Source organism: Dunckerocampus dactyliophorus, chromosome 20, assembly GCF_027744805.1.
Source record: "Dunckerocampus dactyliophorus isolate RoL2022-P2 chromosome 20, RoL_Ddac_1.1, whole genome shotgun sequence".
Lineage (NCBI taxonomy): Eukaryota > Metazoa > Chordata > Actinopteri > Syngnathiformes > Syngnathidae > Dunckerocampus > Dunckerocampus dactyliophorus.
The window spans coordinates 14,421,927-14,434,149 of record NC_072838.1 but is presented as its reverse complement, the minus strand read 5'-3'; the positions used below and the strand labels follow the sequence as shown (position 1 = coordinate 14,434,149).

General features: G+C 40.4%; 1 protein-coding gene across 3 annotated transcripts in view; it reads right to left on the bottom strand.

Annotated features, from left to right (window-relative positions):
* Positions 1 to 12,223, bottom strand: part of adcy2b (adenylate cyclase 2b (brain)) — a 40,602-nt gene that overhangs the window by 27,489 nt on the left and 890 nt on the right. For all 3 annotated transcript variants that reach the window (XR_008567223.1, XM_054764229.1, XM_054764231.1), the window contains exon 2: positions 2,544 to 2,741. Coding sequence is in view for 2 of the 3 variants with exons in the window: in XM_054764229.1 (XP_054620204.1) it covers positions 2,544 to 2,741 (198 nt within the window). In the remaining variant the exon portion in view is untranslated. The remainder of the gene's footprint in view (positions 1 to 2,543; positions 2,742 to 12,223) is intronic.

Sequence of the window (12,223 nt, the reverse complement as noted above, 5' to 3'; positions counted from 1 at the left end):
TGTGATAAGATTTGTATGTTCTCCATATGAGGCATTATGGATTATCCAAACATCTTTCTTGCAGTACATTTAGCGAGTGCGGATTACTTTTATCGTTATTACCCCACATCACAACACAATAAGTTAGATTATGGTAATACCAGAGAGCAATAAAGACTATGGAGTGATTTTTGGTCAAAGACAAGTTTTGCTTTATTTGGTCATGAGGTATTTCTCGCCACCTTATGCTGTATATTTTTAACGTGAGATTTCCAGCTCATTTTTTCATCTATGATCTTCCCCCAAAAATGTATTTTCGTTCACCCTTTCAATGTCCACACCGTCAATTTGCATTTGCGTGTGCGTATCCTTTCTGCTATTACGAAATAGAATTATTTTAGTTTTATTTAGGCTCAAGGATAATCTATTTTTATCAAGCCATCTTTTTAATACGGTCATTTCATTTGTGACTTTTTTAATTAGCTCGTGTGTGCTTTCACCAGAACAAAAGGTAGTAGTGTCACCTGCGAATAGCACTAACTTTAAGACTTTCGTCACTTTACATATGTCATTACTATATACGTTGAACAGTTTTGGTCCCAGTATGGACCCTTGGGGAACTCCGCATGTCTTCACATATTGCTTCCTGTTTGCTAGGTTCTGAGATATGCACAAACAGAATGATGCGGGAACAAATTCCCTTACTGAAACTTGGGCAAATCGGCAAATTTAGCATTCGTAATGGTCACAAAAGAAGAGGAAACGCCACAGACAACAACAATGGTGAACCTTACCGTTGTGGTTTGTACCTTACTCAGAACATTGACAAAACACCAAAGGGTATGGATCACTTTGCAGGTAGCACCCTTAACAAAATGCCAACAAAAATATGCTAACATAATTGGTATTAGAGATGGTAAACTCCATTCCTTTTGACTCCAGTCACTCACTAAAGTCAATCAAGTACTCGATTCAAGGGAGTCGGTGTCACAACGTGCATGTGTAAAAAAAAAAAAAAAGAAAACTCACATTAGTTTGTATCTCATAATATTACGACTTAAAAAAAAGTTTGGTTACAACTTTTTTCTCTTAATATTTTGACTTCATTCTTGATTTTTCCATTTTTGTTGCTGATGTCGTTTTTTTGTGAAGTTTACTTACTTTCAAATGTGTCGTGGACCAACAAAAATCATCAAATGGCCCCCAGGCCGCACTTTGGACACCCATGGTGTACAGTGTGAGTGACTTATATAAGTATATAAGTAAGTATAAGTAAGTAAGTATATACTGTAAGTAAGTATTATATAAGTAAGAGCTTATATAAATATAAGCTTCGACTTACACCAGAACTGGACTTACGTAACAGTCTAAAAAAGGAACTTGTAGGTATCCCGAGGACCAGCCAGTAACCCAAAAAAGTGGCCATTATGGATTAGTTTGTAGATGGCACACAGAACAGAATGTTGCCGGTGGTACAGCATAAATCAATTAGTGATTCTGTGTACTTTCCAAACTTTCTTGGGAGTGAGGCTATATTTAAAATTGGGCCAGGTAATTGTGACAACATGGAGTCATGCTCCCTCTAGAGAGACACGGGGCCTTTGGAGAAATTGAATAAAGCTCGGACTAAAAGGTTAACGCATCTCGATGGGGGCTTGCAAGTGGACATGACGAACTCTGGCATTCCTCTGCCTCAGTCTGACAGGCTTCTCTGCATGTGTGCGTAGAGAGATGGTACGCAAGCAAGAAGCCCATGTACCTCTCTTTTGCTTTTTTTGCCGTTATTAGCTCTGTGGGCTCCAGTCATCACAATCCTGGCAATCCACTGAGAGGGAGCTGCAATTTCACTTTCTGTGCTCCCTCACTCACTGTCCTTTTTCTTTCTTTTTTTTTTTTTTAATAGGATGATCGTCAGTGCCATTTGGCTTCTCACAAAAGTATTCTCACGTCGGCCAGGTGTCCCAATAATTTTGCTCATACAATATAGCTGTATAGCGGGAGAGAGGGAGGGAGGTGTGAAGCAGCTATGGGGTGATTAATAATTCAAATTGATTATGCTCTCACAGGTGGCTGATGACAAAAATATCCCCCGTCTAAGACGGAGGGAGGAAAGAATTGTCATGTGGGGAGGAGAAGAAGGGCGGGGCAGTCGGGGGTGGTAGAGGTCTTGCGAGGAGGAGGCAGGTGGGGAGATAATGGGATTTGATGAATACGTGGAGACAAGGCGCTACATGGAGAAAATAGGATTCCTGAGACGTGGAGCGAGGAGGAGTCTGGCACTGAGGACAAATGTGTCTGACTGCGCGCAACAGACCTAATTAACACTTGTCACGTGTGCAATTCATTTAGGACAACACACACACGCGCGCGCACATGCACATGCAGTCAGGCTGATGCGTAAAAAGCATGACGTGTGTGATGGGTTTATTTAGCAGGCAGGTGTCTAATAAAAGCATAAAGACGTCTATACAATGGGAGCTGACAGTTTTATCGGAAGTTGCCGCTGCTGTGCTGTCGCTCTTATCCGTCACTGTATTGAAATTGCTCCTTTTGTGTGTGCATACCTGGTCCCAGGGGCTGAGTATCCCTCCCGAGAACATGAACAGGTAACCCATGGTGACCAGACACGCCCATATAAGGAGAGAGAAGAGGCGGAGCATCCGCTTGAAGACGGACTCGATGCAGACCAGGATGAAGATGGACAGGAAGAGGAAAAGGGCCGTGGGCACCGTGATGAGAAAGGTCAGGTGGTCCTCTGTGTTCTGGGAAGGAAGGAAAATATTGCATTGTAATGCTTTTCAATAATAATACAGTAGTAATTTTATTTTTGTTCCCTTTCACCATCAAAGATTACCCGTATGCAAACAAACTTAATTTACCTTCTGGAACCTCATCAACATGCACAAAAGGATGCAGGCACTCTGCTCAGGTGTTTTGCTTTTTCTTTGGCTTATTCCAAAAGAAGGAGCAGGTGTTAAGAAAAACGACATACACTGAAAGTGACGTACAAATAAGCGCACTCACATTCAGTGTTTTATTGTTGTCATGTGTCATAGTGGTTAACTTCTTTTTACACTTGTTGGACGACAGTGTTTATAAAGCAGATCTTTGATGCAAATCCTGTTTGCATTACACCATTCTCAGGTGGTGTTAGGGCTATCAAATGATTCACATTTTTAATCAGATTAATCACAGTTTACCAACTAGAAAGATTAATCACCATTTGCAAGTATGTCTGCAATACAGTATGCCCATTTTTACTGTACTGCAAGAACAGAAAGATAAATGACAGGGCAAAATTATGTATATACGGTCACACACACATTCACATATATACAGTAAATATGCATTTATATACATATACAGTGTATTTAACATACTCTATGTTTATTAACAGCTCCAAATCAAGCTGAAAGAAACTACACACCATAATATAACGTGTTCATCTCTTTGCAATGTCTCTCGGCACTTCCTCTGAACTAGGCTAAAGGCTGGAGTTACAGGTATTTATTTAGAACAGGACAGAAATTTTCAAACGCAGTTACAGTAAGAATAGAAAAACTAAGAGACATCACACTATCATTCCACGCAATTAAATTGGGCCAACTTAGCCATTGCTCTTTTTGGTGTGGAAAATAGAAGATTGCTTGAACGAACTTTAGTAGCTATCACACACTGACGTCCAGTGGTCTCCTATGAAGTGCTGTTTTGCGTTGATGTTCGGGGTGTCTGTGAATGCAGCTCGTGGTGGGGAATGAGGAAGTGTTGTTCCGAGGACAAATGTAAAGAGACAGTTTGAGATACATGCACTGCTGGTGATGTGTTAATGTAGGAATAAAGTAAAAAACAAAAGGGTGTCAGACTGTGTACATCTGTAGGGACGCCACACTTCTCTCTGTCCACTGTTGTGACAGACAGGTGTGGCTTGCCATGATGAGCATGCGTTAATGATGGTAAAAAATGTTGACGTAAAAATTTGTTACCATCATTAATGCAATATTTTTTGACAGTCCTAGTTTTTATATTAACAGTGATTGACATATTTTTTACAACAGTATGGAAGTTAATATAATAAATGCTTTACAAGAGTTTGAGCATATACCGTAATTTCAGGTGTCATGCTTTGAACTTTGAGGCTCGTACAGTGATGCGGCTCATTTATGGCTAAAACTACAGTTCCCATGATGCTTAGAGTGTGGCTTCGGGAAGTAGAAGATGCTAACAGCTATAATATAGAAGTCTTTATGCAGCAATCATGTTTTGATCTGACAAATCTTAAGTAAGTTAGATCAAGCGTAGAATTACCACAGATTTTGTTTGGACTACTGTAACAGTTTGATTTAGCGTAGGTTGATTGGTTATGCCTGGAAAGTGGGACACATGGATGATGTCATATAAAGGCAGCTGTTGTTGTGATACGCTGTGCTCACACGTTGTGTTGAATAAATGGAGCCACCACGCCCGCTCCAAAAGAGTACAAATTCGTGAGTGTTTGTCTTGTCAAAAAGTGACTTTAGACGCCCCACACCTCGGACGCCACATTGGTGGCAGCGGTATTTGGAGTGTGTCACCTGGCATTCTGAGCCAGCACGTCCACTCCAAAAGAGTTCAAAGGGAGAGAGACCGACAAGTGTGTGATGAAGGAATTATGAAGCACTTGTGAAGAAGAGGACGACTTCAGTGGTTTTAGATCCAAGGAGCAGGATGAGGACGGCGATGAATGACTTTTTTTTAACTAGCATGTTACACGCACTGTTCAGCACTGTTTAACTAGCCAGATTTCATGCACTATTCGCTCCTGTTTGAAAAAAAGCTTTTATTGAATGAAAAGTTTAAAAAACTCTTTTGGTGTAACATCTTGCTGTGTGCTAAATGTCCCACGTTACGACGTGGACACCTGTGGCTTAGGGACAAGTATGGCCTATATGTGTACAAATTGTTTCTTCCTCTTTAAATTTACTGGGTGCGGCTAATGTACCGGTGCGCTCTATAGTCCGGAAATTACGGTATATCCTATTGGAGCATCAGAAGTCAGTGGGTGTTCAAGAACAGATGGTGTTCAAACTCCATCCCACTAAATTGTCTTTCCCCACACTTTCACTGCAACTTGTTCACCTTAAACCTGACAACCAATGTTGAACTAACAGCCCTATCCTTACACTTTAGTGGGGCAGCGCTCGCTATCTTTGCATGCTAACGAGGACAGTCGGTCCTCGCAGGGACGGAGGCACAATATGACACAAACAGATGAACAGACGGTGTGCAGATCGGCAAACAGACAAGAGCGTCTGAGCCTAGAGAATGTGCTACAGCATCACTTCTGCGCTGGCACGGTCAAAGTCAGCGTTTTGACGCTGTCAACACACACCCACAGGCACACATGCACACTCGTCCAATTAATGCACTGAATCTTCCCTTAAAATAAGCAATTGCATGTCAGCAATTAGAACGTCTCGGTCAAGGAGACGTCCTGTACGCCTCTAATGACTCATTTGACAAAGAATTGCCTTGTTGAGAAAAGCAGAGCATCCTGGGTCAAAGAGAGAGTATAAAGTGTAGCTGAGGTAGTGTGAGTCACGGTCTGGCGCAGGGGTCCTGTGGGATACGACTACCGACACCACAGCAGTGCACAATAGAGCCCTGATAAGGATGTAAGTAAGACTGCATGCTTGCACAGTAAATCATCTATTTGTGGTAATATGTTCACTCTGTATGTTTCACACTCAAGCCAGTAGAAGCTTTTAAAAAGCCATTTTCCTTCACAGTGTGGCAAAGAGGGATGAAATTGCCTGTCTGTTATAATATATTGTTTCCAGCCAGAACAATTAACTCCCTTTTTAACCCACTCTGCCTCATGCAGCTATTATACTGCAGCAGCATGATGGGATGAAAAGATGTGCGACTGATGTGATTATTATTCACAGTTATCCACACAAATGTAGCTAATGCACTGTGTCAGAAGGCGCCATGTATGCACTTTTCACATTTTGGTTTTGTAAACAAGCAGCAGCACTAAAAATGAAAAAAATGGAAATATGGAAATCCCCTTGAAAGAAAGTTAATCCATAACTCTCCTTGGTGTTCATTTTAGTGGTTTTGTTGATGATTGAGGTTAAAAGATGATTACTATGAAGTACCAGTGTTGTCTTGATGGATGCACTATCCTCAAGGGACTTTGTCCCCAAATGTCCCCAAAATGGACAACAACGTCTTTGTGACATACAGCGCTCGCTCTATGGTTTATGTTTTTCTGCAAATGCTATCCTGGCACCACCTCAGGGGATCATTTCAACTGAGACATCAGTGGTGTGCATCAGTACAAATAGCAGCAATGATAAGACAAATTGATGAGAATATGAATACAATGTGTGGAAAGTCTATGCATGCTATCATTATTAGCCTGCAGTGGGCCCGAGTTAACTAGCACAGCCAAGAGGGTACTGTTCTGGTTTTCTCCCTCCTCGACCTCCTTGTTTGAAAATAAACAACGTTGATTTCATGTATTTTTAAGACTAAAGAGTAATAAAGAGAAGTGAAATATAGCAGCAACAAGAAAGACACCGTAAGACAAGGGTGTCCAAAGTGCGGCCCGGAGGCCATTTGCGGCTACCACCAAGTTTGTACCGAACACCGAAGTTCATTCTAATGATCACCTCCGTCGCAAAGCTGAGATGCAGTTTATTCTTGAAATATCCAGTATATCACTTTTTAGCATTTCACAAAATATCAAAGTGGCCTTTGCACCCTTTCAGTTTTAAGTATGTATGGACACCACTGGTGTAAGCTAACTCTTCTACTCTACTTATACTCTACTTCTACTTCTACTCCTGAACCGCTGCACACAAACGGGTGAAAATTGTGCAAAACGGGCATCCCTACTGTGTTACCTGTGCTATCATGAAAGTCACATATTTTAAAATGTATTTCTGTGAGAGCCACGTTGAATATAACTAAATGCGTGCATATTTAAGCAAGACCAACAATTTTAGAATATAATAAGTCTCTGAATTTATTCTTTTTATTAACATTGTTATACTAAAGCTATTCAATAATAAATAACATACCTCTTGCCGTGCAACTTCTGGTGCTGCACGGTCTTGCACCGTACTCCGTATCTTTCTTTCTTTATGCCATCTTCTTTGCCAAAAGGGTTGGCTATGCAGAATTAGCTAGCCGGCTATTTGATCAAAGAAGGGAAATTTACGTCTTGACATCTCAATAACCCAGGTAGACTACCGCATTATCCAGTAATAATCACGTTTTGGTGTCTGACCTGGAAAATATGGCAAGGATCGTTGAAAAAAGAAAGTTTTACATTTTGAACGTTATTGTTAACACTGATTTTTGTAATGTTTTACTTAAAAATATCAGCAATTACAAAAAAAACAAAAAACAAAAAGATTTTATAGTGTTTAGACATGAGCCAGATGCAGTCATCAACAGCAGCACATCTGGCTCCCAAGCCATAGGTGTCCTACCCCTGGTTTAGCCGAACCACCACAAAAATTTGGTACACAGCTTTCGGGGACTGACAAGCACGTGTGTAAAAGTTGCGTAAGATTGGTGGAAAAACATGGCCGCCATCAAGCACAACATCAGCCATTGAGCATTTGTCTAATGATTCTAAGATGTTTTGGATATCTGTATACATGGATGTCTTGCAGAGTATTTTGGGCGCAACCCACAGGGGACGCCACAAATGTCATTTTATTCCCCGTGTTCATCAAAATGTCGCCAAGACGGAATGAAATCGGTGTATGTGGATGCTGTAAATCAATATTAACAAAATCTTTAAGCTTGCTAACGATCCCAAACCACTTGAAATATGAACCTGCAGCCAATGGCGCAACATTAGCGCTGTCATAATCAATGGTGAAAATGATGACAGCGTTGTATTGAATCGTAGTATTGATCGCCATTAAAGTGTACTATAGAAGCCATGAGTGTACGTAAGCTTGTTTAACCACACCTAAACAAATCTACAATTCCATTTTTATCCCCCTGAAAACTGCAGATAAGCTTAAGAAGGAAACGAGAGACTTCCTCAGACAAACACACCCAAACAGTAACAAACACGTACAAGACTTTGCACAGTATGGGCGGAGGACCCTCCATCACCATAGAGTCCACATTCAGTCACTCCCAGCTCTGATCTGCGGGGAAAGATAAACTTCATTTTAGGAGCATTAGTGCTGCTTTGGTGACTTTTCTCTGGGCTCCCTGATAAAAAAAAAAAGAAAAGAAGTCCAACGCTTACAACAACATCCTCGCCTCCTCCAAACCTCCACTCCATTTATTCCTGCTATTCTTCTTTGTCCTGATAAAATTCACGCATGGCTGACTACACACATGCATATCGGAATACCGTTTGATGGCAACAAATTGGAAAAATAATGAGTAACACTGCACACGTGCTGGGAAATAAATTGAGTGACAAGGGGAGGCCATGAAATCTATTGATTGATCTTAAATACAAGCAAGATGATCGATTGGGACTTTCCAGGAACACGACGATTACGGTGAAATGAAAGGAAGAAAACCTCCACGATGACGCTAAAGAAGCCAAATGATCATAAATAACAAGTGGGCATGCCTTTGTATGCCATTTATATAAAAAAAAGAAAGCAGCACTTCATAGACAATGGCGTGTGTTTATGGTCCAAACAATAGTTTTCACTTGACAAAAGCACCGCCGCCCGCGCAGCCGTGAACTGCACTCTCGTCCCGCTCTTGATCCACTCGGCGAACCCACAGTTGTGATTTTTAAAGTGGCGCTTCACACCCTCTCATGTTGCCGCGCATAATTAAACGCAAAAAATAACATTACAAAAAAACAATAGAACATCAATCACCTATGTAGGCCACATACAGTGATCTTGCCCTCTTGCACGAGAGTATTTTTGTATTTTTATACATTTTGTTGCTGCTTTTTTCTTCTTTTTAATAGGCCTTTATTGTACTGAATGCAATTAAGGGCGCTACATGTCACATGACTGTATGTGTTTGTGTAAGCTATCGCTTCTACTCCTGAATGGCTACGCACAAAAAGGTGAAAATTTGTCAAAACGTGCACTCCAGCTGTGCTGCCTGTGCTCTTATTTTCCTGACAAATGCACCACACGGTGGCGCTGTTATTCAACCCCAAAGTTACGCCCCATAAGTCGGCTTGACTTGAAATTTCTTCACAGCTCAGTGTGTTCTACAAAACACCAACTGTAACTTTCAGGTGTTTAGACCAATCACCACGAAATTTGGCAAACACCAATAGGGGACTGCCAAGCACAGGTCTGTAAAATTTGAATAAGATTACAGTCGTTCCTCGCCACTTAAAGCTTTGAATTTCACTGCTTTACTCTATCATGGTCTTCCAAAAAATATTAATAAATCACCACTCTTTCGTGGTTGACTACGGCCTATTATTAGTACAGAAATATGTATATTTACACAAATTTTACATATTTCTGGCATACGCATGTGAATATTCTCATTCATTCAGGTTATTGTATTGTCAGAGCATTCAATTGATCGCAACTGGACTGTTCCGGCTGTATTTCTGTCCTAAATTAAGCATTTTCAAGCATAAAAAAACTAAATTGACTAAAACAAAAATATATGGCATTAAGAAGACACTTTCAAAGATGTTGTGATGATATGTAGTACTCTACTTTGGTCACTAGGTGTCAGTAATGTTGCATTGATAAGACAATAGCCACCGCAGGAAGTACTGCACAGAACAGGAAGTGAAAAAACTCTCCCAATGCTAGCATGTATGAATCTAAATCTTATTTTTTCTCTTATCATGTCTACTATATTGGGTAATATTAGGCCTGTCACGATAATACATTTTGCTGGTCGATAATTGTGCTACAAATTATCGTTGATAATCGATATCATCAACAACATTTTTGAGGCCATTTTTTCATTGTCATGAGAGGTGTAATTTACATTTGAACCACTAGATGGTACTGAAGTATAGTGTACCTGTGTGAGCCACATTAGCCTGACACAGAAGTTGCCTGTACATATGTTGTTTAAAATGTGTGCCATATATGCCATATAACCGTACTGAATGGTTAGCGGTTGCAATGGTAGCGAGCAACAGTCTGTGAGCGCGCACCATTTTGCACTGTTTTGCTCATATTTGCTGACCAAATGCCTCAGTAAGCGTTGACTGTCGGGACGAAGGCTCCACTGCCCGAGGGTCATTTCCATCTGCAGTTTTTTTCCCAGTTGAGAAAACTGTCGTTTGCGTTCATGCGCTCGCCTTGTTCATTCCGTTTATAACCGAAATATTCCCACACTGGGGCTATCGGCTGTGGCATTCGCTTTAGAAACCATCGCTTCTGTGCCTTCATTCATGTTAACGTATGCTGCCTCACGAAGCTAACTGCTAACCCTCTGTGTCCACAGAATGAGATGACGGCTCACTCTCTCCGTTCATTCCACTATAGAACCAAGGTGCACAGACAGATGCAGAGTGAACCCTCTTGTCATCCAGCCTGTGTGACACAGAGAGACGAGCAGATGAAACACACGTCAATTTATCGAGGGCATCATAATTATCTTCCTCGATGAATTGATTTATCGATTATCGTGACAGGCCTAGGTAATATGAGTGTAAAGGTGACTATAGGGGTGTTATTTCATGTCTAGAGGTCTCTAATAATGTTAAAAAACATATATTTAGAAGGTTGCAGGTTTTCTATGCTCTACAAAAATATTGGATTTATAAATGAGGAGCACTACTTCGCGGAAATTCACTTATCACGGTCGAGTCTGGAGCCAATTGACTGTGAGAAACGAGGGATAACAGTAGTTGAAAAACATGGCCGCCATCAACCAAAACGTCTCTGCAAGAGAAAAATCTGTTCGTACACATTCATGTGCAATTTAATCACTACTGTGCTCTGTACTATACAGCACAATAATATAATAAGAACATGATATAATACAGCATTTCCTTCAAACCTTGTTCAAAAAACCCCAAAAAATGCACTGATGGAACACAGGCGTGAGTTCATTCAACTTTCAGATAGTGCTATCAGGAGAGCTGCAGCTTTACTGCGGGAATCCCTCATTATCTAACAACTTTATGTCACACTCTTACTTTGATGTCACTATATGGATGCAATATGCATTTAAAATATGGGTTTGCTCAGCATTATTATGGCTTATTACGGTGACTGACAATGCCAACATGACACCAACTGGCAGCATTTTAGGTCGTCAAAAAGTAATGTCAGAATTTTTTTGAAAAACTAGACAAAACAGCCTCTGTAAGGTGATGAAGGTGCAAGCACAATCGACATTGACCGCCTTGGGAGGTACAAATAATTATTGCAGATAATATTAGTTAATAGATTGCATAGTTATATAGATTTAATATATTATTTCTCCAGCTTTGAGTACCTGCAAAAGTGCTATGAATGTTATGTATGCATGTATATATATCCATCCATCCATTTTCTATACCGCTTCTCCTCATTAGGGTCGCGGGGGCATGCTGGAGCCTATTCCAGCTGACTTCGGGCGACAGGCGGGGTACACCCTGGACTGGTCGCCAGCCAATCGCAGGGCACATATAGACAAACAACCATTCACACTCACATTCATACCTATGGACAATTTAGAGTCACCAATTAACCTCACCTGCATGTTTTTGGAATGTGGGAGGAAGCTGGGGTACCCGGAGAAAACCCACGCACACACAGGGAGAACATGCAAACTCCACACAGAAATGCCCAGGGGAGAATCGAACCCAGGTCTTCCCGATCTCCAGGCTGTTACTGTGTTGGCCAACGTGCTAACCACTAGATATATATATACATATATTGTATATATATATATGTATATATATTATTATTTATACTCAAAATAAAAGACCCATATCATTTTCACATAATTATCGTTTCCTAACTGAATAATGGATCATCCTTGGCATGCGATAGACAATAAATGAATAATTAAAACAATGCAGTGTGCTTTTTCAGGGCACAGGTTTGATTCCCGGCCAGGCTTGTCCCGGCCAAAACCATTGACTCGCTCCCCTTACAGGAAAAAGCCGGAAGTGGGGAAAACATTATATGTATTAAATTATTATTATTATTATTAAATAATTTATAATGGAAATTAAAAAATATAAAAAAAATAATAAGCTTTATTGTTTTATTTTTATACTATTTTAAATTAAAAATAATATTGTTTCCAGTGACAATTCCATAACTTAACAATAAATCATCATCAT